Source organism: Schistocerca serialis, chromosome 2 (assembly GCF_023864345.2).
Source record: "Schistocerca serialis cubense isolate TAMUIC-IGC-003099 chromosome 2, iqSchSeri2.2, whole genome shotgun sequence".
Taxonomy (NCBI): Eukaryota; Metazoa; Arthropoda; class Insecta; order Orthoptera; family Acrididae; genus Schistocerca; species Schistocerca serialis.
Genome location: NC_064639.1, coordinates 632,472,738 through 632,497,999, shown reverse-complemented (window position 1 = coordinate 632,497,999; position 25,262 = coordinate 632,472,738). Strand labels below are relative to the sequence as shown.

Here is a 25,262-nt window from a genome sequence, read left to right as displayed (position 1 = left end):
CCAGCAGCTGCTCGACCACCTGATCCAGAGTATGCCAAGTCGTCGCGTGACCTGTGTAAGTGTGCATGGTGATCATGTCCCATACTGATGTTGGGGTACATGCACAGGAAACAGTGGCGTTTTGTAGCAGATGTGTTTTGCGATGGTTTTCTCAATGTATCACCAATACCGTGGACTTACAGTTCTGTGTCGTGTGTGTTCCCTATGTACCTATGACATTAATGCCAGTTTTGTGTAGTGCCACATTGTGTGGCACCACATTTTACAATTATCCTTAATTTATGAGCATGAGCGTAGCTTGTAATATCACACCATTCTGTGTTTTCAAAATGGCTGCTGTGACCAATCTGCAGCACAATTACGTCAAAGTCACTTTTGTTGTGTCATGGGTACTATATTTCATTTATTATAGCCTGTCATCGATTGATGAACTTCATGGCAAATATTATGGCTGGATTGGTTAACCTGGTGTCTAAGTGACAAGCAGTAAAATTAATGTACACTCTTAATGATAAATCTCCTCACACTCAATAATTTTTGCTGGTGTAAGAGTAAATTTTTTGGGTTACATGTAAATAAGGAGGCACCAGCTAAATGCCACATCTAATTACTATTTGTTTTTGCAAAATTTATAAGAGAAGTTAATTTCTTGAGTATGTGACACACACACTTCTGCTTAAAGTCCATTGCAAGGTTACTATTTCTACATTCACCTTTAATGTATTACAATTGAACAACATGGTTTATGGCAAAACACACACACACACACACACACACACACACACACACACACACACACACACACACACACGAGAGAGAGAGAGAGAGAGAGAGAGAGAGAGAGAGAGAGAGAGAGAGAGAGAGAGAGAGAGAGAGAGAGGTGTGTGTGTGTGTGTGTGTGTGTGAAAGTAATTAACAATGAAAACATAAGCAAATATCCATATAACAACTCTGGTGTCACTGTGTGAATGGTTTCAAGAGCAGAGTTGTAAATTATTGTTATAGTTGTGTCATTAAACCAAACAAGATATAACAGTGACATGCTCAACACAGAACAAGACTACTTTCATGTTAGACCGTTCATAATGAAGTATCATAAAGTTAGAAACACATAGCAAATTGTAACACCACTGATGATACATGTCAAAATGATTCTATTTAAGAATAATTCTGAATGGCCCTGCAGTCCATTCTTTTTAAAACTTTTGTTGAAGAATACATAAATACTCACATAAGAGAAATATATGTGTCCATGTAAATCAGGGCTGGCCACATTGTGCCAATCTTCATGCATGCATGAAATGCAGGCCACGGACAGGTCGAAGCCTAGCCTGACTTGGCATTAAGTACCCATAACAGAGTGACAATTAATTGACTATTGTGGTGTAGCATTTTCAGTTGGTACAACTCTCTTCCATTTGGCAGAATCGTGGTGTCAGTGCTGTTTACCTTTCACCATTTTCTTGCATTATGGAAGATGGTTCACAGGTCCAGTGGCTGTCGATACAAAAAGATTTAGTCTATTGACCTATCCTACAAGCCTTTTAAAATGAGTGGGAATGATAGAAGAGAGGGATGAGAATTCTCAAAATATATTATGCAGTCGCATAAGCGACGAGTACTCCAGATTTGCTACAAAGTGATATTGCAGTAGCATGCAGAATGAATTTAAAGGTTTAGTTGTCAATAAAGGAAACAAAAAACTACAACCAACAGACAGAATTCATTGTTCTGTAGATGAAGAAGCACTTTGAGCTATGGTACATTTGGAGACATGAAGCACGTGAAGAAATTGGTGATACACATAGTTAAATTTCTGATGTCGTACGCATTATTCTGCTGTCAGTTGCAACTGTTTTCAATAGAACTACACGAAGAGTATGGAAACTACATACCGGGTGACCAAAAAGTCAGTATAAATTTGAAAACTGAATAAAGGTACAAGTTGACACACATGCTTGGAATGACACGGGGTTTTATTAGGACCAAAAAATACAAACGTTCAAAAAATGTCCGACAGATGGCGCTTCATCTGATCAGAATAGCAATAATTAGCATAACAAAGTAAGACAAGGCAAAGATGAAGTTCTTTACAGGAAATGCTCAATACGTCCACCATGATTCGTCAACAATAGCTGCAGTCGAGGAATAATGTTGTGAAGAGCACTGTAAAGCATGTCCAGAGTTATGGTGAGGCATTGGCATCGGATGTTGTCTCTCAGCATCCTTAGAGATGTCGGTCGATCACGATACACTTGCAACTTCAGGTAACCCCAAAGCCAATAATCGCACGGACTGAGGTCTGGGGATCTGGGAGGCCAAGCATGACGAAAGTGGCGGCTGGGCACACGTTCATCACCAAACGACGCGCGCAAGAGATCTTTCACGAGTCTAGAAATATGGGGTGGAGCACCACCCTGCATAAACATCGTACGTTCCAGTAGGTGTTTATCAGCCAGGCTGGGGATGATGCGATTCTGTGACATATCGGCATACCTCTCACCTGTCACGATAGCAATTTTGCTGTCCAGTGCCATCTGTCGGACATTTTGTGAACTTCGTTCTTTTTCTTTTTTTAGGTTCTAATAAAACCCCATGTCATTCCAAGCATGTGTGTCAATTTTTACCTCTCTAGCTACATTATTCCGTGGTTTATTTAGTTTTCAAATTTATACTGACTTTTTGATCAACCTGTATATTAATGCAAAGTACGTTGATTAAGTCAGGGGGGCTTGCGTGGAGCGATTTTTCCTTTGAGAACTCACTATTGTTGAATTTATGAAAGAAAAAAAGAGTGGAGGAACGAAAATTACAACATCTGGAATGGACTGCAGACCTCAAGTTTTAAGTGGACTTGACTGAACACTCTCCACAGTAAAACACTGCAATGAGAGGAACAACGTATTTCTGATTTGATGGGTACCAGTATGCGTTCAAAAAACAAAGGGACACATTGTGACACACAGTCCAGTTCCCTAACCACAGTCTTATGTTGGACTGTGCCCTAACCTCACTAAAGAAAACATGAAGTTTGAAGAATTCATCGTGATCTTGAAAGAATTACAAGGATAGCTTCCTAAACGTTATGAGGACACTGCCAATCTTACATTTGTTTTCAATCTGTTTTCGAGTCTGTTTCTGTTTCAGTTGAAAGTGCTGCAAATGGAAACTCTGCAGGAGCGTCTTCAATGCCCTGGCAGAATGCGGCAGACAGTTGTCTCGAAGAAGGAAACGCGTGATAGTTATGTTATGTGGGCTGCATTGCTTCAGGCGAAATTTCTCACCACGCCCCCGTACTTGGGGGGAGGCACTATTTTTCTATGCATCTTTATGTGCTCACTATGTGCTCAGAACTGAAAAGAGCGACGTGACGCGATCGACGGGCCTACTGGAGATACTGCCCAAAACATGTGTGCCAAGCTTTATCGGATTTTCGCAGTTGTTTCCATTTCGTGACTGATCGGACCTCACTTTTCGAAGAGCGCTCGTAAATGTTACACTTGATAAATGTAGGTCACTTGTCCTTGCATGAGTTACAGTGATAAGTTCAGTTGTGGTTTTAATGCTGATCCCATACAGGTTCCCTGATGTCACAGGTCAGCTAAAACTCTCCCTGGTATGCAATGCTGTTGACATGGACAACAAGACATCTGAAGTACAGCTTCTCGATGTCATTGACGGCTGTCAGCTCGAATGTTCCAAGTTGGGCTAGCAGACAGCAACTGATAACGCTGTACCAATTCTCGCACTCAGTTTGTCTCTTTCTGGAGCACTGAAATCCGTGTTCTGCGATGAGTAGGGGCCTTATGCGAAGTGGAGGACATTAAATGGTCAGTGCATGCACTGAATGGGGAGAACACTCTACTGGCCATTAAAATTGCTACACCACGAAGATGACGTGCTGTTGTTGTTGTTGCGGTCTTCAGTCCTGAGACTGGTTTGATGCAGCTCTCCATGCTACTCTATCCTGCGCAAGCTTCTTCATCTCCCAGTACCTACTGCAACCTACATCCTTCTGAATCTGCTTAGTGTATTCATCTCTTGGTCTCCCTCTACGATTTTTACCCTCCACGGTGCCCTCCAATGCTAAATTTGTGATCCCTTGCTGCCTCAAAACATGTCCTACCAACCGATCCCTTTTTCTAGTCAAGTTGTGCCACAAACTTCTCTTCTCCCCAATCCTATTCAATACCTCCTCATTAGTTACGTGATCTACCCACCTTATCTTCAGCATTCTTCTGTAGCACCACATTTCGAAAGCTTCTATTCTCTTCTTCTCCAAACTAGTTATCGTCCATGTTTCACTTCCATACATGGCTACACTCCATACAAATACTTTCAGAAACGACTTCCTGACACTTAAATCTATACTCGATGTTAACAAATTTCTCTTCTTGAGAAACGCTTTCCTTGGCATTGCCAGTCTACATTTTATATCCTCCCTACTTCGACCATCATCAGTTATTTTACTCCCTAAATAGCAAAACTCCTTTACTACTTTAAGTGTTTCATTTCCTAATCTAATTCCCTCAGCATCACCCGACTTAATTTGGCTACATTCCATTATCCTCGTTTTGCTTTTGTTGATGTTCACCTTATATCCTCCTTTCAAGACACTGTCCATTCCGTTCAACTGCTCTTCCAAGTCCTTTGCTGTCTCTGACAGAATTACAATGTCATCGGCGAACCTCAAAGTTTTTACTTCTTCTCCATGAATTTTAATACCTACTCCGAATTTTTCTTTTGTTTCCTTTACTGCTTGCTCAATATACAGATTGAATAACATCGGGGAGAGGCTACAACCCTGTCTCACTCCTTTCCCAACCACTGCTTCCCTTTCATGCCCCTCGACTCTTATAACTGCCATCTGGTTTCTGTACAAATTGTAAATAGCCTTTCGCTCCCTGTATTTTACCCCTGCCTTCTTCAGAATTTGAAAGAGAGTATTCCAGTTAACATTGTCAAAAGCTTTCTCTAAGTCTACAAATGCTAGAAACGTAGGTTTGCCTTTTCTTAATCTTTCTTCTAAGATAAGTCGTAAGGTTAGTATTGCCTCACGTGTTCCAACATTTCTACGGAATCCAAACTGATCTTCCCCGAGGTCCGCTTCTACCAGTTTTTCCATTCGTCTGTAAAGAATTCGCGTTAGTATTTTGCAGCTGTGACTTATTAAACTGATAGTTCGGTAATTTTCATATCTGTCAACATCTGCTTTCTTTGGGATTGGAATTATTATATTCTTCTTGAAGTCTGAGGGTATTTCGCCTGTCTCATACATCGTGCTCACCAGATGGTAGAGTTTTGTCATGACTGGCTCTCCCGAGGCCATCGTGCTACAGACCTGAAATTTAACCGACAGGAGGAAGATGCTGTGATATGAAAATGATAAGCTTTTCAGACCATTCACACAAGGTTGGCGCCAGTGGTGACACCTACAACGTGCTGACATGAGGAAAGTTTACAACCGATTTCTCATACACAAACAACGGTTGACCGGCGTTGCCTAGTGAAACGTTGTTGTGATCCCTCGTGTAAGGAGGAGAAATGCGTAGCATCACGTTCCGACTTTGATAAGGGTAGGATTGTAGCCTATCGCGATTGCGGTTTATCGTATCGCGACATTGCTGCTCGCCTTGGTCGAGATCCATTGGCTGTTAGCAGAATATGGAATCGGTGGGTTGAGGAGGGTAATACGGAACGCCGAGCTGGATCCCAACGGCCTCGTATCATTAGCAATCGAGATGACAGGCATCTTATCCGCATGGCTGTAACGGATCGTGCAGCCACGTCTCGACCCCTGAGTCAACAAATGGGAACGTTTGCAAGACAACGACCATCTGCACGAACAGTTCGACGACGTTTGCAGCAGCATGGACTATCAACTCGGAGACCATGGCTGCAGTTACCCTTGACGCTGCATCACAGATAGGAGTGCCTGCGATGGTGTACTCAACGACGAACCTGGGTGCACGAATGGCAAAACGTCATTTTTTCGGATGAATTCAGGTTCTGTTTACAGCATCGTGATGGCCGCGACCGTGTTTGGCGACATCGCGGTGAACGCGCATTGGAAGCGTGTATTCGTCATCGCCATACTGGCGTATCACCCGGCGTGATGGTATGGGGTGCCTTTGGTTACACGTCTCGATAACCTCTTGTTCGCATTGACGGCACTTTGAACAGTGGACGTTACATTTCAGATGTGTTACGACCCGTGGCTTTACCCTTTATTCGATCCCTGTGAAACCCTACATTTCAGCAGGATAATACACGACCGCATGTTGCAGGTCCTGTACGGACCTTTCTGGACACAGAAAATGTTCGATTGCTGCCCTGGCCGGCATTTTCTCCAGATCTCTCACCAACTGAAAACGTCTGGTCAATGGTGGACGAGCAACTGGCTCGTCACAATATGCCAGTCACTACTCTTGATGAACTGTGGTATCGTGTTGAAGCTGCATGGGTAGCTGTACCTGTACACGTCATCCAAGCTCTGTTTGACTCAATGCCCAGGCGTATCAAGGCAGTTATTACGGCCAGAGGTGGTTGCTCTGGGTACTGATTTCTCAGGATCTATGCACCCAAATTGCGTGAAAATGTAATCACATGTCAGTTGTAGTATAATATATTTGTCCAATGAATACCCGTTTATCATCTGCATTTCTTCTTGGCGTAGCAATTTTAATGGCCAGTAGTGTATATATATTTATAAAACACTGTAGAGCCAAAGACACTGGGACCCCTGCCTAATATCGTGGAGAGCCTCCACGAGCACGCGGAAGTGCCTCTACTCGACATTCGACATGGCATGTCTGAAGTACTGCTGTATGGAACTTAAACCGTGAAACCTTCAGGGCTGTCCATAAATCAGTAGGAGTACCAGGGGTTCCTGATCAGCACGTTGCAAAGCATCACAGATATGCTCAATAATATCCATATCTGGGGAGTTTGGTGGCCAGCGGAAGTGTTTAAACTCAGAGGAGTGTTGCTGGAGCCACTCTGTAGCAATTCTGGACGTGTGGGGTGTAGCATTATGCTGCTAGAATTGCCGAAGTCCATCGGAATGCGCAATGGGCATGAATGGATGCAGGTGATCTGACAGGATGCTTACGTACGTGGCACCCGTCAGTGTCCTTTCTAGACGTATCACGCGTCTCATATCACTTCAACTGCCCACGTTCCACACCATTACAGAGCCTCCACCAGTTTGAACGTCCCCTGCTGTCATGCTGGTTCCATGGATTCATGAGATTTTCTCCCTACCCGTACAAGTCCATCCACTCCATACAATGTGAAACGAGACTCGTCCGACCAGGCAACGTATTTCCACTCATAAGCCTTCCAATGTCGGTGGTGACGGTCGCAGGCGAAGCGTAAAGCTTTGTGCCGTTTAGTCATAAGGGTACGCGAATGGGTCTTCGGCTCCGAAAGTCCATATCGATAAGTTTCGTTGAATCGTTCTCACACTGGCACTTGTTCATGGCCCTACACTGAAATCTGTAGCAATTAGCGGAAGTGTTAAACTTCTATCACACTGAAACATTCTCTACAGTCTTTATTGTTCCAGTTCCCCAGCCACTGCGATGTCGGTGATTTGATGTTTTATCAGATTCCTGATATTCACGGTACGCTCGTGAAATGGTTGTACGGGATAATCCTCACTTCATCGCTATCTCGGAGATGCAGTGTCCCACCGCATAAGCGCCGGCTATATAACACCGTTTTCAAACTCACTTAAATCTTGATAACCTGCCATTTTAACAGCAGTAACCGATCTAACAGCTGAACCAAACATTTTTTGTCTTATACACACGTTGCTGACCGCAACACCGCATTCTGCCTGCTAAGATATCATTGTGCTTTAATACGCATGCCTACGTCAGTTTCTTTGGCGCTTCAGTGCATATATTTATAATCATACCGCACTTAGGTCGTAGGTGTACTATCCTCTAGGTACAGGGCTCTCACCTTCAAAATGGGAAGCTGTTTGGATCGCAAAGTGCATAGCATGAACGATCGGGGGCATCTACACATTTCACTTCTTCAGGATTTGAGACTTACTGCATTATCAGAGGCTTCGTTGATGGAAACAGAATATTCATTTCGAGCCTGTGCGTAAACTGTGTTATATTAATTTTAAAAAAAGCGTGATGAGGTATTTGCAGCAATTCACTTTTTTACTAGAGCTTTCTCTTCTCAATCCACATTTAACAGGGACTGCCCACAAGACGTGTGTGACATATCAGCTCAGCTGTGTTGATGATCTGTGGCAGTTAACTTACGTGGAAACACGTCTTTCTGTTTTCTCGGTTTTACTACAATGACACTTAATGAGAAAGAAGTGACTGATACACGGTTTCTTCCAATGACATCGAATGAAATTAGGAAATTTGTGGTAACGTCTTATGGGACCAAACTACTGAGGTCGTCGGTCCTTAAGCCTACACACTACTTAAACTAACTTACTCGATGGACAACACACACACCCATGCCCGAGGGAGGACTCGAACCTCCGACGGGGGAAGCCGCAGGGACCGTGACAAGGCGACCCAGGCAGCGCGGCTACCCAGCGCGGCTACATCGAATGATGAGTAAGTGAACGGTGCAGTATGATAACCCATATTTTAGACAACGGTTGTTGAAATAGCGTTGGTAATAAACAAGACAGAGCGAACGATAATGCGGCTTACCAAAAACAAGGAAAGTCAATCTGCTGCTTGTTGCTGCAACCAGTTCCCGGAACAGAAAATCAGAAAGGAACGGTACGATAACATTCGATGATGCCATTGGGTGTTTGAACATGTATAAATGAAAATGTAAGACCGACGGCAGTAGTATTTCTTATCAGGTACAATGAAGGCTGTTCTGTTCTTTGTTGCTGGTAAGTATTGGCAGAATATATAAATTTGCTTTCACGATACACATTTTTTTGTTACCTTCTTTTAAACATGATTTCTGTGATAGCAATTCGCGTGAAAATCTATTTATACACTCGGCGAAGAATTGGTCACTGCCACAATTTTGAGAGATGTTGGTATGGAAGGAAACAATAAAAAAATTCCTGTGCACATGGACTATGAATTGCACACCTTAATAGGCATGAGCACTTGTTAATCTTGATTACTTTGAAACACATCAAGTCTACGTAAGTTGTTTGCTATCTCGAATAATCCACAGAATGCAATAAAACAATGAGTAATCAAATGGGATCACTTTATTTTTTTGTTGTGTAGCAGTATGTACTCCTCATATTGTCCTTGGACTAGAAAACGCTTTTTGGGACACGTGTACGTATTCTTCCATAGTATGTGGAAACAAGGAATTCAAATCCGAATACCAATGTTTGCTGATAGAACGTAGTGAGTTACTACCTGATCGTTAACACACGAGTGTTTACTGTGTGCAACAATGATATAAATGTAAAAGAACGGGAATAAATAAAGTTTTGCTGTAGTTACCGTAACTGGGTATGCCAATGTCGTCTGCACGAATTTAGATTGCTGAGTAGAAAGGTCGTCAGCTCCAAAAAGGGGCAAAAGTTAAATTTGATAAATAGCTAATCACGAAAGTACCGGGCAAGAAAGGTAATGGGGCAAAAAAATGAAGTGAACTCGCGTGAGCTTAGATGCGAAGACACGTGTAACATGAGCACTGAAATCTAACATGCAATAATGTTAATTATAATTCTGCAATGACTAGCAACGGTCCATAGAAGCTATGCTGTATTACGTAATTCGTGATAATGCTGTCTGTTTGAAAATATGTAAAATCGTGGCCAAAACAGACTACAATTCTTTACCGGTTACTTGGTAAATGATGCCATAGAAAACGTTATTTATGGGAACTGTTATTTGCTAATGCTAATGCTACGTACACGTATGCAATAAAGTCATTTACAGAACACAACATAAAATCGTAAACTTTCTTTGACTGTCAGTTAGCCAGCATACTTTTCTCAATAAAATATGAATTAAATTTGAATCACTTCCAGTTTGATCTGATTGTCAGATAGTTTGATCGACCTGGGTCTGTAAAGTTTGCTTTGGAGAATGTCCCGAAAAGTTACTATTACGCTGGCATGCCTGTTACGGAGCTATAAAAATACTGGCTATATCTTACCTTGCGATGCGTTGCTTCTGATACGATGTAATGCTTATTACGAAATTCATTATTGGCGGTAGGCTCCTCTTGATTAGTCAGCAGCTTGAATAAAATTTATGCGCACCACAGTTTTCATTAATTCCAACATCTTCTTGCGTTCATGTTCTGCGTCCATACACGTCCTGACTTAATTATATTTTGCCTTCCCACATACATATTAATAATACCATTTCGATAATAATCTCCGTTTGGCATTTGCGGGCCGACGCATATGTCTCTATCACACCACAGACGCTTCGCAACTCATCTCTGCCCTCTGTTGTAGGACTGCGTCGTTCACGACAACGATGTTATTTTTCCTTGAAATATATTCTTCGTGTTAGTTCAACATAATTTCTTTGACTCTGGCATCTTATTTACTGCAACGATCTATGTAATTATTTCTTATTTATTCATCTAGCATACATTATATTTCGATGAAAGTTAATTACTGACAAAATTCATAAGTAGCTGTAGTCACGAGAAATGGTTATAAACTCATGAAAGGAAGTAGCTGAAAAATACATGAGGCATCGGGTGTTACATGTGACCTGCATTTGTGAGTCGTCGCTAAAGGTCATGCTAAAAAAAATGGTTCAAATGGCTCTGAGCACTATGGGACTTAACATCTGTGGTCATCAGTCCCCTAGAACTTAGAACTACTTAAACCTAACTAACCTAAGGACATCACACACATCCATGCCCGAGGCAGGATTCGAACCTGCGACCGTAGCAGTCGCACGGTTCCGGAGTGCGCGCCTAGAACCGCTAAACCACCTCGGCCGGCGAGGTCATGCTCAATATGGTGTTTGCTATTGGTCTTTGTAATAAGAGGCTCCCATTATTCTGGCAAACGCTGAGAAAAAACTACAATGTAAATGGTTTTCACAAGCTGTTCACAATACATACTGGTTCAGTTAGAATTAATGTATGTGCTGCACTTACCCAGAACTATGAATACGGTTTACAGTTCCCCAAACTGCTCATAGCTCTTACGGAAAGCGTTTTGAGCCCATTTGTACTGGACATTTCTAATGGTTTGATCTTAACTACCTCTCAAAGTATGCAGTACTTATTCTTTTATCCGATATATTGTGGTCAGTAGTGGGCATGTGACACTTCCTCATCGTACCCTTGACATTATCTTTCCCAGTATCCATTTTGTTCCGTTAAGAGCAACATGTTGAGTTATATCAGCAATTAGGTAGCGAAAACAGTCTCGTGTTGTGGTACAAAACATCTTTTAACATTCTACACAAATATCACAAATATGCAGTAATCTCCTGCTACAGCTTTCCTAATAACGGGTAGAGCACTTGCCCGCGAAAGGCAAAGGTCCCGAGCTCGAGTCTCGGTCCGGCACACAGTTTTAATCTGCCAGGAAGTTTCATATCAGCGCACACTCCGCTGCAGAGTGAGAATCTCATTCTGGAAACAGTTACATTGGATTTCATGTACAACTTACAGTCTACCAAACGACAGAGTACCACTACCATTCAGAGGAGACACATTAGCAAGTGACAGAGTTGTGGCACTAGTCATATGAATTGCACGTTATCTCCGGATTGTCAAGCTACCACATCACTTTACCAGACAATAGTAGCAGAGTGCTAGATGGTAAAGTTGCACCAGCAGCCAGTAGAAAAAGTTGCAATCTGTAATAATGTTCATTGTTTTCTACAGCACTGGTCGCAGTTGCGGCGGTATACGGACGACCAGAAGAGTCGACCACTGCCGCCATCCCGGGTGAGGAACAGCCGTCCGCCACCATCCCGTCTGTGAGAACATTGGTGGCGGCGTCGTACGCGGAAGAAGACGACGATACCATTTGTGTCCAGGCAGACAACAAGTTCTACTTGTATGCCAATTCACTGAAGTTGTATTCTTGCTATAACCTACTACCGAAGGGTAAGTTACTTTCCATAGCACGATTTTGTATCCATTGTTGACAAGATAACCACAAACTGTTGACTATAAAATTTTTGAAGGGTTTCAAAGTGAATGTGAGAATATGAGTAAAATCAAACCATCAAGGGAAAGTGTTTATCCTTACGTTACACTTTAACGGCAAATTGTTACCTCTCTGTGAACAATGCAAGCAAGATACGGCACTTTACGAAATTGCAACTCATTGAGATTCTTCACCAAAACTATTCAGAGGAATTTCCTGCACATATTTAATCCTTTCTTTCCAGTTATTTGTTAGACTCTTAAATGTGTTGCATTTTTTATCTTTCTACGATGCAGAATCTGAGTTTTATTATCTGAATTATGTTGTATAACGCGACATGAAGTTCTCCATGTGCTTTGGTTTCAACATTTAGCGAAGAGATATTTTAATAGGCAACAGATATTCGTGCTGTGGGGTTTATTTTGACAGTAACTGTGTTGCCTGTTTGGTACATAGAGGTCTTTTACAAACTCACTGTTATGGCACCATAAGAGAGCGAAAAATGAAATAGTTGATGACTTATCATTGTGTTATCAGTAGTAAATGTAAAATAGTATATATTTCTATTCATAGTTTCTAACTCTATTAAAATATATTCCTTCTATTTATTGTAGTTTATGTGGTGAAACCAAAGAGTCTGTGTAAACCAGTACTGTCAGACTGTCCCAAGAACTAGGAGTATTGCAAGTGTGTCGGCTCATCCTGGAAGAGCTGACTCGTCTGGGATTGAGTGAAGACGAGATGGCTGTGCTGTTGACTGAAGACATCAACAATTTTCACGGAAAGAAGTAAATTTCAAGAGTGCAGAACTTACCTCTTTCACTAGCAACAAAAACCGATGGAATCAACTTATCTTCTTTTATGGTAGTTTCTGATTGCTTCACGATATGCAATAAATCAGCTTCACAATCAGGCTAGAAACTGAGTTGGAAGATTATTGTTTAAAACATGGTTTTGCCTGTTTTTTGTCTTTCTGTTGGCCTTGTAATAATTTTTTTCTGACACAATAAAACTGTTCTTCCATGTCGTCAACTGTTATATTTCAGTTGTAAAATACATTTCCTAATCTGTAGCTATACATAAATAGTGGCAAACTATAACTGCGTATTAATTATACACAATACATTACATCCATTCATGCTAACCATGGACCATCGAAATGCCCTGTTCCTGCCTTAACACTTTAACTGGAACGATGACACCGATGGACACTGCAGAGACTTATGACTGACACAGTGGCTTGTCCTTGCCTTTCCTGGATAACACATGAAATAGTTGAAAGCCAGAATAAATGGTGTCTCCTCTGGCCGGCCATCCGACTGCTCCTGCTCCTCACCGATGGCCAGACCTGCACTCTGGGCAACGCCATCGCCGTGCCACTGGAACGGCACCATCTTCAGCGTTACAGAACCCCTGGTTGCCACCCGTGATAGCAACGCGGCCATATCCTGCCATCTGAAGTCGTCTCGCAAACTAAAGACGTATACACCTGTAGTTGCGATGCCTTAATATTTCTAGGGGACGCCGCACCGTGCCAGAAAATGAAGCGTATACAGAAGAATTTCTGCGCTCTATGAATTAGTAAAAAATCTAACAACGAGTCGTTGTATCTTCACCAGCACCCGCCCCTGCTGTTGTCAACATCCCCCATCCTTGGCAGGGAACGCGGTCCAGTTAGCATTTCTCTCTTTACATTTCACATATGTTTAAGTACTACACTTAAATGACAATTTATGAAATTAACGGAAACTTAAATGCATTTGTATTTATAACGGATGTATGTGAACATTTCAGCTGTTATATAATTAAATGCCATTGGACAAATACGGAAGCAGTCACAGCTGCACCACAATCTTCAGTTGGCTGTCTGCTGCAAGGCATTTTATGACAACTGTAACTGTATATGAAGAAATTGTAAGTACTTTCAGTGACACATAACTGAAAGCTGACAAAAATTAAGTAGACCTTAATTACAGGCTTAGAATATAGAAATAAACATCTAACAATCCATGAATATAAGGAGATACTGAGTGGTTAAACACACGCTCAGGTAGATGTGAACCACGTCGACAGTAATGTTATTGGAGATAAAAACTGAAAAAAAAAAATCACACAGACTACTAGCGGTTTTGATGTAGTCGGTATATCAAGCAGACAAGAAACCCATGCAAAGTAGACAGAATGCTATGACTTTAGTGAATATGGCGATATAAATGAAAAATAAAAAAATGAATTTAAGAAATTCATCCCGACTAGTGCGGAACATTTCAGAATGGTAACCGTTCCCTAGATGGAGAATAAATTTCAGCTACGAGGGCTTGCTGAAGAGTAATTCCTCAGAATTTGTTATTCTATTGTTTACATCGCCTGAAGAAATACATATCACGGATATCATTTAGTCGAGTTTTCCGCTTCGCTCATTCAAACTGCCGGTAAAAGACATCGAAATGTAATGTGTAACATGGCGTTGTCTGACGTAACCTCGTCGGTGCCTCAGAAAAATCGAATTCCAAGTGTTCGTCCACACGCAGAGCATCCTCTCCTTCACCGTGACAGTGCCAGACCAGACACGAGCGTAGCGACGTCTGCAACAACCCGACGCCTCGGTTTCATCGTCATCGATCATCGTACATTCAGTTGCGACTTTGTCCACATCATGTCTTCATCTGCTTCCAGAGCCGAAGGAACACCTTTGTGGTCTTCACTTTGATAGCAATGAAGTGGTGTAGGCATGGTTGTAGTAACGTCGAAAATGTCAGACATCCTACAGTGACAGTATCAACATACTGGTTTCTCGTTGCGAGAACTGTGTTCCTCTTCATGGCGACTATGTTGAGAAGTAAACGTGGATGCATGAAGAATAAAGATGTGGAATGTAATAAAGTCTGTTTTCATTAGAAAGCTTAAGTGTTTTCACATGAAAAATTCGGAGCCATTATTTTTCAACAAGCCCTCCTACTAACACTTGAACTGATTAATGAAAAGACATGTAAGTAAAGTTATTGTGCTATATTTCTGCCTAACTAACGATATTCATCAACATTTTGTGTTCGAACTGACAATATGACATTTTATTGGACAAGAAAAACAAGTTCCATATGGCTGCTGTTACTCCTGCTGGACACTTAACTATATTGAAGGCAGGTTTTGAATGACACATACTGTGTCAGAACTGATGCTCAGACATAAAGAATTCACAAGAATGACGGTGTTCATGCTTATTTCTCTTTGTCATTCAGGTTCGTCAGAAGCAACTACAGCTGAACGTAAACTCCAATGATCAGTAGGATCGACGAGCTGTGGAAACTGGTTTAATGAACCTGAAAGGCAACGCTCTTTAATAACTCATTTTAAATACACAGAATTTATTCAAACGAGCTCTCTTACATCGAAAATGTGTATATTGTAGAGGATTTAACTACAGATAAATGGAACTATCGGTACGTCTGTCTAGCAGGAAAAGAGCAGGTAGTTAATGATCAAACTCATTAATACGATACAGAATGAAGAACAATCCGCATAACAATTTTTGCATTTGACAGCTAGTGGAAGACATGCAAACTGGTTCAATAACTAATGCAGGGACGATGTTGAAATGCTCGTCCAGCCAGCGAATTCAAGTTTTTATAGTTTCTCTGCAGTGGCTATTTTGACAACGCAGCGTTCAGTTGCATTTCTTTATACCATAGGTTGAAGTGATACTCCGTTTTTAATCAGCAAACCATTGACGTGACGTTTCTTCCTTGTATGTCAATGACGAAGGCCCTAGTAGGATGTAACTGCGTTTCAAATATCTGTGGTTAGTGCACGATCATCGAAAGCTGTTTTCATCCATTCCATAAAAATTTCCTGGGTGAAAGCTTCAATTACAAATAGCATTTTTTCTTGTTTACTTTTTTGGGTTCAAATAGCTCTGAGCACTATGGGACTTAACATCTATGGTCATCAGTCCCCTAGAACTTAGAACTACTTTAACCTAACTAACCTAAGGACATCACACAACACCCAGTCATCACGAGGCAGAGAAAATCCCTGACCCCGCCGGGAATCGAACCCGGGAACCCGGGCGTGGGAAGCGAGAACGCTACCACACGACCACGAGCTGCGGACACTTTTTTGGGAGGGGGTGCAGTCTCCATAACTGATTATATGAATAAGGCTTAAAAAGTGGCTGCATCTTTTCCAGTTATTTACATAGCGTGCTGAAAACATAAGCGACCAAATGCTAATCGTTAAAAGAGCTTTTGCATCATTCCTACTTGCCTGCTTCTTCATGGTTCGTTGCGATGGCAAACCAAATTTCTCCAATGACCCTACTATCTGTATATTGGTAACTATCTGGATCAAATACACTGGGGTGTAGGAAAATGGTTTTCTAGTTCAATGAAACTATCTGAGGCTTTAGTTGAATCTAAATGGTAGAAATATTATTCATAAGATGAAGGAAATACATGATCCGTATCCACCATGTTTTGAACTTTGTTCTATTGAAAAAAATCAGATTTGCTTGCAGTAACGCATCTCACGTTCAAGTTTCTGTCTAAATTGTGATTAGCGAATATCCAAGCGTTTTGAGTATCTTTCGATACAGTAGGAGTAAAACTTCTCAACATAATTTACTACGTCTGACGTCACTGCTTTCAGTAATGCCATTAGCAGTTTAAACGATTTTTGCGAAACCAACCTGTTCCAACTATGGGCCGTTACACGCATGTCACTTGCAAGCTCAACAGAAATGCTCTTGGCTGTGGTGCATGACTTCTGTGGATGAAGCTCTTTCTTTATTTTATTTCTCAGTTCGCCTGTTGTGCTTCATGCTATCACGGGAAACAGAATAATAACAATGAAAAAAAAAAACAGTAGACATATGCCAGAGCGACTTAAAAAAGTGGTAGTGGTTACAAGTGACTGGGTAGAAGTAGTATAGCTTGCCGGATACAACGAAAGTCGTACTACTAGTTGTTACTGGTATGTATTGTCGGAATATATGGGACAATTTTTTATTAACCACAAGGAATTTTCTTTTAGTATCTTCTTAGTTACACTGCTTTTCAAAGAGTCATAAACATGAAATGACTGTTTCTACATTGGACGTAAAACTTTAAGTTGCCACAGTCAGTGAAGCGGTGGTTATAACATAATGACAAAACAGATCACTGGGAGCGTACTATGCGAGTTATGCTCCTTACTTGTGCCCAAAGAAACAGTGCTAACGAACAGAGCCCATCCGATTATCCCTGATTTAGCGCACGCCTGCTGTCTATGTCAGTATTTTCAGAACAGGATAAAAAGTGTGGTTGTGGTAGATTCCACTGATAAGCATCAGAGACGATGAAGCTATGGAGACATCAAAACACTCGAAAGACTGAGGTGTGAATGCAAAATTCATAAACCACCTACTAGACATTGTGATGAACCCTCTCATTGCGTTTTTTGAGTGTTCAGCTGTCTATGTCAACCAATAATATGAACAACGTCAGATCCATATAAACAAGAACTGACTTTGTGCAGTTGGTGGCGTCTAGGCTTAATTATAAGAACCTGAAGGGAAACGGAATGGTAAAAAATCTGTTGTATCATATTATAGTGTCTAGCCTCAGGCATCTTAGTCTTTTATCTGTACCGTATTATCAATATATGAAATGGAATGCGCATGTGAGGTCTGTCGTGAAAAATACGAACGGATGTCTTTGATTTCCTGGCAATCTATACCGAGGACATGCAGATACGCAGGACGCATGAGGAACTCAGTGGTATATTCGTAAACTACTGTTGGTTAACTCATAGCGATGTCCGGATACTGCTCCATAAAATTGTCTTAAGCAGAACATGGTGTACTTGGCAGTCGCCGGCCGTTGTGGCCGAGCGGTTCTGGGCGCTTCAGTCCGGAACAGCGCGACCGCTACGGTCGCAGATTCGAATCCTACCTCGGGCATGGATGTGTGTGATGTCCTTAGGTTAGTTAGGTTTAAGTAGTTCTAAGTTCTAGGGGACTGATGACCTCAGACGTTAAGTCCCATAGTGCTCAAAACCATTTGAACCATTTGAACTTGGCAGTCGGCAAGCCTATGTGATAGTATGGTTTCTAACTACTCCACGTAACCGATTTATAATTTTTTGTACTAATACCTAACGTAGACAATGAAGTATGTCCGGCCCCCATCATATAAGCTGTGTAGGACCCATAACGGCGAGATAAAACAGACGATGTCTACAAGGGAACATTCTCATTACTCCCTAGCTTGCAATAGGAAACCACAGACACGATAACAGTAAAAACTACCCCTTTTCATGTATAGTACAGCGGTTAACGATACATACACGTTTTTGTGGTCATCAGCCTTAGAACCGGTTTGGTGCATACCTTCTATAGCCCATGCCAAAATCATCATTCAGGAGTACTACTTGCACACAAAGTTCTCAATTAGATATTGTGTATTTTACAATTTCTGTCTTTCCCTAAAGTTTTTACCCTCTGCATTTAGATCTGTGGAATTTATTTCCTGGTGAAATAGCAGATCTCGTATCGTCCATTATGTCAGCGTTCTCCATACATTCCTTTCCTTGCCGATTCTGCAAAGAACATCCTCAATCGTTATCTTACCAGCCCACCTAATTTTCTATATGCTTCTACAGCACCAGGTCTCAAATGATTCTTTTTCGGTTCCCTCAACTTTCATGATGCTGTTATACAGATATACATTCTTTAAAATTTTTTCTCCAAGTAATGCCACTGTATCGCACTGGCAGACTTCTTTTGACCAGGAATGTCCTCCTCACCTCTATTATTCAATTTTATGTCCTCCTTGCTTTCTCTGTCGTTTGTTATATCCTTCCACATAGCAAACTTCCTTCAGGTTGTTTACATTGTAGTCTGCAATTTTGATGTGAAGATTGTCGCAAATCTCATTTCTCCCACTCCTCATTACTTTAGTCTTTCGTCGGTTTACTCTCAATCCATATTTTACACGCAATACACTGTGCATTCCATTCAACTGATTTTGTGAATCTCCTGCTCTTTCACTCGTGATAGCAATGAAATTAGTGAATATTACCATTGATATCCTTTTATCTTAAATTTCAATCCCACTTCTGTTTCCGTCATTGCATCTTTGATGTATAGACTGAACAGTAGGAGAGAAAGGTAGTATCCTTGTACAGACTGTATATAATCCGGATTTCCAAATAGCTTACTCCTGTCTCTCTGAGAATTTCAAACCTGTTGCACCATTTTACGTTGTTGAAAGTTTTCCCTGTTCTCATAGATATTATGAAGGAGTCTTTATTTTTCTACTGTCTCAATTCTATTATTAACCGCAAAATCAGAATTGCATCTCTGGTGCCACTACCTTTCCTACACTCAAACTGGTTGTTGTCTAACAGTACCTCAATTTTTATCTCCGTTCTTTAGTTCATTAGTCTAGCAAGTAACTCTGTCTTGGACTCCCATGTCGACTACCATGTCTTCTTTCATCACATCAGACAATCCCTCCTCGAATTACTGCCATAACCTATTTCATAAGACGAGGGTGTGCTTGACGAACATTGTACACATGTATAGAATACCTGTTTTATGTTATTCAGGTCAACAAGTATGAACAGAAACACTTTTTAATTTTAGTTTCACTTAACGAAGATAAAATAAACTTATATGAGATAAATCACTGTTAAGCATAACGATACTAAAAGGAACTATCATTGTATAATTGTGTTGCTGCGTACATGTATTAACCCACTTTAATGATCCACTATGAACGTTAAACAATGCTATTGCATCAGATCTCAGCCAAACACTTAATCAGTTACTATCTCATAGAAAACTGTATCATTATGGTATTGTGATGTTAGCTCTGTATCTGTCACATTTCCTTGCACGGACCATAAATTTTTCCTCGCCTAGCTCACTGTTATTTTATATTAATACTTCTCACTCGGATGTAGGACAACATAGTTTATCACTGTCACGTGAAGCAGTAATGGAGGAAAAGGTATGGGTTCGCAATTGTAAAACAACAATGGAACAGTATACTGCAATGTTATTTGTGCTTGGCTCACTTTATACAGAGGCGCGTCCGCTCGAGGGATAAATGTAGTCTTTCCACCTACCCGCTCTTCTCTCTGTGTTTAAGGGTAGGATTTCCGTTGCAAGTTATTGTTACCGCTCGTGTCTTTAATTACAACAAGGGGTGTTATGACTTTTATGGATGTGATAGCTGTTGTCCTTCTGACGACAGTTTCTTTTTCGATTTTTTAACATTTTTCCTGCAGCCATTTCTCCTCAGGTGTCCTGCACTTGCCATTTCTTTCATTGCTAAGTCAGTAACTTTGCTACTGTCTGGCCATTCCCAGATCATTTTTGTACTTTGTTGTTCCTCTGATCAGTTGAAGTATTTTTTTCTCTTACCTAAGGTATCTTTACAGTTCCCTTGTTTGTATCTATGTTTGTGCTACTTCCGTGTTTGCCAGTTTTAGAGCTATACATTGCTCACTGACTGCGGTAGCTACTGTCGTATATGTTGTCACAGTATCTACAGTGTTGTAACTCCCAAACGCACACCATTCTTCACTACATCGGTAGCCCACTTCTTTCAACCTCGATTTCTGCGTCCAGTACGCTTAAAGTATAATCCGCTATCCGCCATTATTAAATTACGGTCTGAATGTATATCTGCTCCTGTGTAAACTCGAATCTAATACGTGATTTCTGGAGCTGCTCACCGTACCATGAGTAATTCTACTAGAGCCAGTCCCCTTCTGATTCTTGAACAGGGTATTAGCTATTACAGTCTGATATAGATCGCAGTCGTCAGACAGGCTTTCATTTCACACGTTCCTACTACCACACCCATATTCTCCTTTAACTCTTTCTTGTCTTTCCTTCCCTACTACAGCGATCCTGCCCTCCATGACTATTACATTTTAGTCTCTCTTTACATACTGGATTACCTGTTCAGAATCCTCGTATACTTTCTCTGTCTCTCCTTCTTCTTGTTGCGATGTCGTCATATGTAACTGAAATATTTTTGTTGGCACTGAATTACTATTGATTCTGGTGAGAACAGTCCTTTCTGTTCATGATGAAGCCTATTACCTTGGAAACATTTTCTGCTGCCGCTGAAATGACACTATTCTCATGTTTGCAATTCACTTCGCTTATCCTCATTGTAACTTGAATGAAGCTTCCTATTCCTCTTGTTCAAACTTCTGACATTCCACGATCCGACTCATAAGCGACTGCTTTAGAATATCTTGCCGATGGAGAAATTATCATGACACTTTTTGAATTAAGGGCAATGTGTTTTGTGGACATACATAACATAGTGTTTTCTACTGGCTTCTCCATCCTCATGCCGTTGTTCATTAGTGATTCTTCAGCTTTTTAGGGAGAGTTTCCACCCAAAAGACAAGAGGTTGCCCAGATATTAGTTTTCTCCTCTGCCACCTTTTGATAATGCTTTTGGAAAAACGAGGCTGACTTTTATACTGGAAATCTGTGGTCTTCTGTGCTGATGATTTTCATCAAAATTTTACTTACTGACTGGTTTCGAAAACAAAACCAAAGATACTTAAATTTATGGCTAAAATCTCTACTCCTAGACCTCAGTGTTGCAAACCGATGGGAGACATATTTTAAAAAGAAAGTCTCATTCACTCACAGGAAAGGGAGTTTCATTCTATGCTATGTAGTGTGCGTAGTTTGTTAAGACATACAACACACTGTGGAGCAGAGTTGATTTAGAACAAATATCACGCGACGTCAAAGCGTGTCAGAGGGTTCTCCAGTAGTGAAAAATGCAGACCTTCTGAACACCAGGTCAGAAGCAAACTACTGCAGTTATTTTCATTCATTGTGGAAAATACAGTATGGGCAAAAGGTTCGTGGCCTAGGGCTTGTTTGAGTATCTCATATGAGAGATAAGTCGATGACTTAAGTTTCCTTTTCTAAAACCCACGAATTTGTGTGCTAGCACGGCATCAATGAATCATTAATTAAACATGACCTGATACAAGAGGGAGTCACTTTGCGCAACACATTTATAATGGTCACAATAACGAATAATTGATATACACAGAACTGACAAGTTGCAATAATCATCTGAATTTACTTGAAGTACGTGTAGGTAACTGCAGCTGTAGCTCAGCTTTGTGTACGAGGCAGGTTATCATAGCTCACAATACAAGACGTTATGTATATAACGTTATAGTCGCACCGAAAACGTAATTGTGCCTCAGTGACTCATTAAATGGGCATGTGATGTACACAAACGCACAAATATTCCAATGGATAAAGGACAGACTGATTCTGTACCGTGCACTGTAGACGACTGAATTCACAAAGCCATGAGCGTAACATTTCGGGAAGAAAAACTCGTTGTAAAGTTCTCAAAGTGTCTTGAAATTCACGACTACAACCCTTGAAGTACAAAACATGAAAATAGACTCTCACAGTCCTTGCAACGTTTCCGAATGTTGAGAAGACCCTAGTATCAATTGTACTTGATGTTTGTACAACCATTTTACATCTTATCACAATACAACGTCGCCGACCTACTTTACGAAGCACACCCACAAGACTAACTGTCCACGAGACTACGCTGTCTCACTCAGACACGCCGTCCGCCAATTGGGAACGGTGAAAGTATGTGTGTCGTCTACAACACCGAATATTATTATGGATCTATGTAGGTAGCAATCTGGAGACAGGATGACACAGAATTTGTAATACGTCTTTGGAATGAATATGTACTGTATCTAAAATTTGTGAAATCAGAACTGCCACTTGATGTCATTTCTTACTATATAACGCTACTTCTTTTGCCCATTAATTTGCTAGCGTACTTCGTCCTGTCTGTATTGGCACAAAGAGAGGAATATTTTCTTACTGTAACAGAGCATCCACATATACTCTTAAAATAGCACATAGCCTATATTACAGCACTAGAACTGTCCTGATATTTATTGGTTTCCATGCAAGTTACTGCAAATACGATGGATAGTTCCAAATTCTCTGTTACAATGTCGAAAATTGGAAATTTGTGGTAAGGTCTTATGGGACCAAACTGCTCAAGTCATCGGTCCGTAAGCCTACACACTACTTAATCTAACTTAAACTAACTTACGCTACGGGCAACACACACGCCCATGCCTGATGGAGGACTCGAACCTCCTGCGGGTGGAGCCGCACGCACCGTGACAAGGCGCCCAAGACCGCGCGACAAACCCTCGCGGCAAAAAGATCAAAAGTCATTCTGCGAATTCGAACTTGGTGTTCGTCCTTTGCTTAAGTTATAGATTGTAGTGATTTCTTTCTTCCTTGCTGCCAGAGGGTTGTATCATTTCTGCAACTTGAGTTATACTGTGAAACAGTAATGTTATCTGATTTATTTCCTATTTACTTTGCAGTGTAGTGCATAATCCTGCATTCCGTACAGATTGAAGCAACCAGCTTGGTGAGATAACGATCGCACGCAGTAAGCGCTCTATCGTCTTCTGAACTCAACATTATTAAGTTGAAACTGAAACTGCAATCTACAATTTTAAACGAAGTCTAGTTATTATTACAAAATCTATCAGTTTACTTTGGCAGTTAACACCAAGACGACATGTTGTCATCAAACTCTCTTCATTTCAACGACGACTTCTTGGCCTGCTCCTAATTGTTCATGAAAATGAAATCAAACTCGCAATATCTTACAGGATCTCTTAGACAGTAAGAAAGAAGTGAAAGAATCAACATCTTCTTTCTAACTTTTATGATTACATGTTCTCTTCTCTTATTGGCAGTGTGATGTGTATTTTTCTTAATAATATTTTACTCTAATGAACAATCTTATAATAAGAAAACCCATGCGGGGGAAGAGAGGTGATACATTACACTGTCGACCGTCTTATAGCACAGTTTATAAATATTATGTGTACGAAATTTTATTGTCATTATTTTATTAAAACTTGTTTTTCTCTGTTTCTTGTACTGAACGAAAACTCTAAAATATTGGCGGATACGGATGGAAGTCAAGAAAAAGATCTTATAATTTTTTGAAATTGTGTGTATTTCTTTACCACACGACGTTCGAGGTAAGGACAACATTACTTATTTACCGCATTTGTAGATATAAATAATTATGTGCATATAATTAGTCGTTCACAGCCCATTTTATTTCAAAATTTCATAATTTTAATTTTTTGTGAATTAATTGCGACTGTTATGAAGTTACGTTGCGCAAGTTAACTGACATTGTGTAGCGAGTACGCAACATGGTACATCGTTGTTACATTGTTTGAAATTCTTACTGAAGGGTGCACATTTTCACCTAATATTATTTGTGTGCTGTTATTAATCTAATATACGCAATTTACCCAGGTAATTATAGCCAGCTCTGTATTAAGGTAAAGGTAGAAAATATATAAAAAAGTAATCTGAGAAACATAATCTGGTGGAATCATACGCTGAAGATAGCGAATTCGTTGATGCGGGTATCAGAAATATTATCGCTTCAGGGGCGTGAAATGGAATCAAAGGCTGAGAGTGAATAAATTGGCTAGTCATACTCAATACCCATTTACAGCATTATGTCGAAGTTTACAGGCAATGATGAAAACGAATTTTAAACTCTTATCACTATAGCAACACAAAAAGTCATCTAAACAGACAAAAATTACAACAGGATGCCCTAACAACTGAAATCGCATACCATGGCAATCCCGAGGCCATACGAAAATTAACAGGTGAAATTGTTTATACAAAAGGATACGTTCGGGAGGTAAATGGAAAAGCGGATAAGTTCACTTTTGAAAAAGACGTTAAGTTAAAGAAATAGTTTGAACGATGGAGGGAAAGTATAAGTTAAAGAACCAGTTTGACCCACAGAGGGAAAGTTATTCAAAGCATTTTTAATAGTTGATTTTGTATCTGGACCCCAAATGAATGAAAAACTGTATTAAGAATTACAGGCTGTTGTCCAGAGGTCTTCTTCTGATCGTATACAGTCTTCGTTGACAACACAGTAATTCGTGAAAAATATGTCACCTTTTTCCAACGCCTTTCTGAGAGTTGGTCTTCACTCCTTCCAAATTAACATTGTAAGTGTAGACCAGATGTGGCTTGAATTCAAAGAAATAGTTTCAAGAGCAATTGAAAAATTCGTACCAAATAAATTAACAAACAACGGTG

The 25,262-nt window shown here is 40.6% G+C and overlaps 1 protein-coding gene across 1 annotated transcript; it reads left to right on the top strand.

The window, feature by feature from the left end:
- The first annotated feature begins 8,809 nt into the window (after nucleotides 1–8,809).
- On the top strand, nucleotides 8,810–13,123 carry LOC126457713 (uncharacterized). The gene is made up of 3 exons (XM_050094248.1): nucleotides 8,810–8,881; nucleotides 11,824–12,048; nucleotides 12,706–13,123. The coding sequence occupies exons 1-3, from the start codon at nucleotides 8,854–8,856 to the stop codon at nucleotides 12,765–12,767; spliced, it is 315 nt and encodes a 104-aa protein (XP_049950205.1). The 5' UTR covers nucleotides 8,810–8,853; the 3' UTR covers nucleotides 12,768–13,123.
- Nucleotides 13,124–25,262: the final 12,139 nt, after the last annotated feature.

Bases quoted from the DNA above. Each gene is read 5' to 3' on its own strand.
- LOC126457713 (XM_050094248.1), top strand. From the start codon at position 8,854: ATGAAGGCTGTTCTGTTCTTTGTTGCTG. The intron at 8,882-11,823 runs GTAAGTATTGGC...TGTTTTCTACAG, and splicing joins TGTTCTGTTCTTTGTTGCTG to CACTGGTCGCAGTTGCGGCG. The intron at 12,049-12,705 runs GTAAGTTACTTT...TATTTATTGTAG, and splicing joins CTATAACCTACTACCGAAGG to TTTATGTGGTGAAACCAAAG.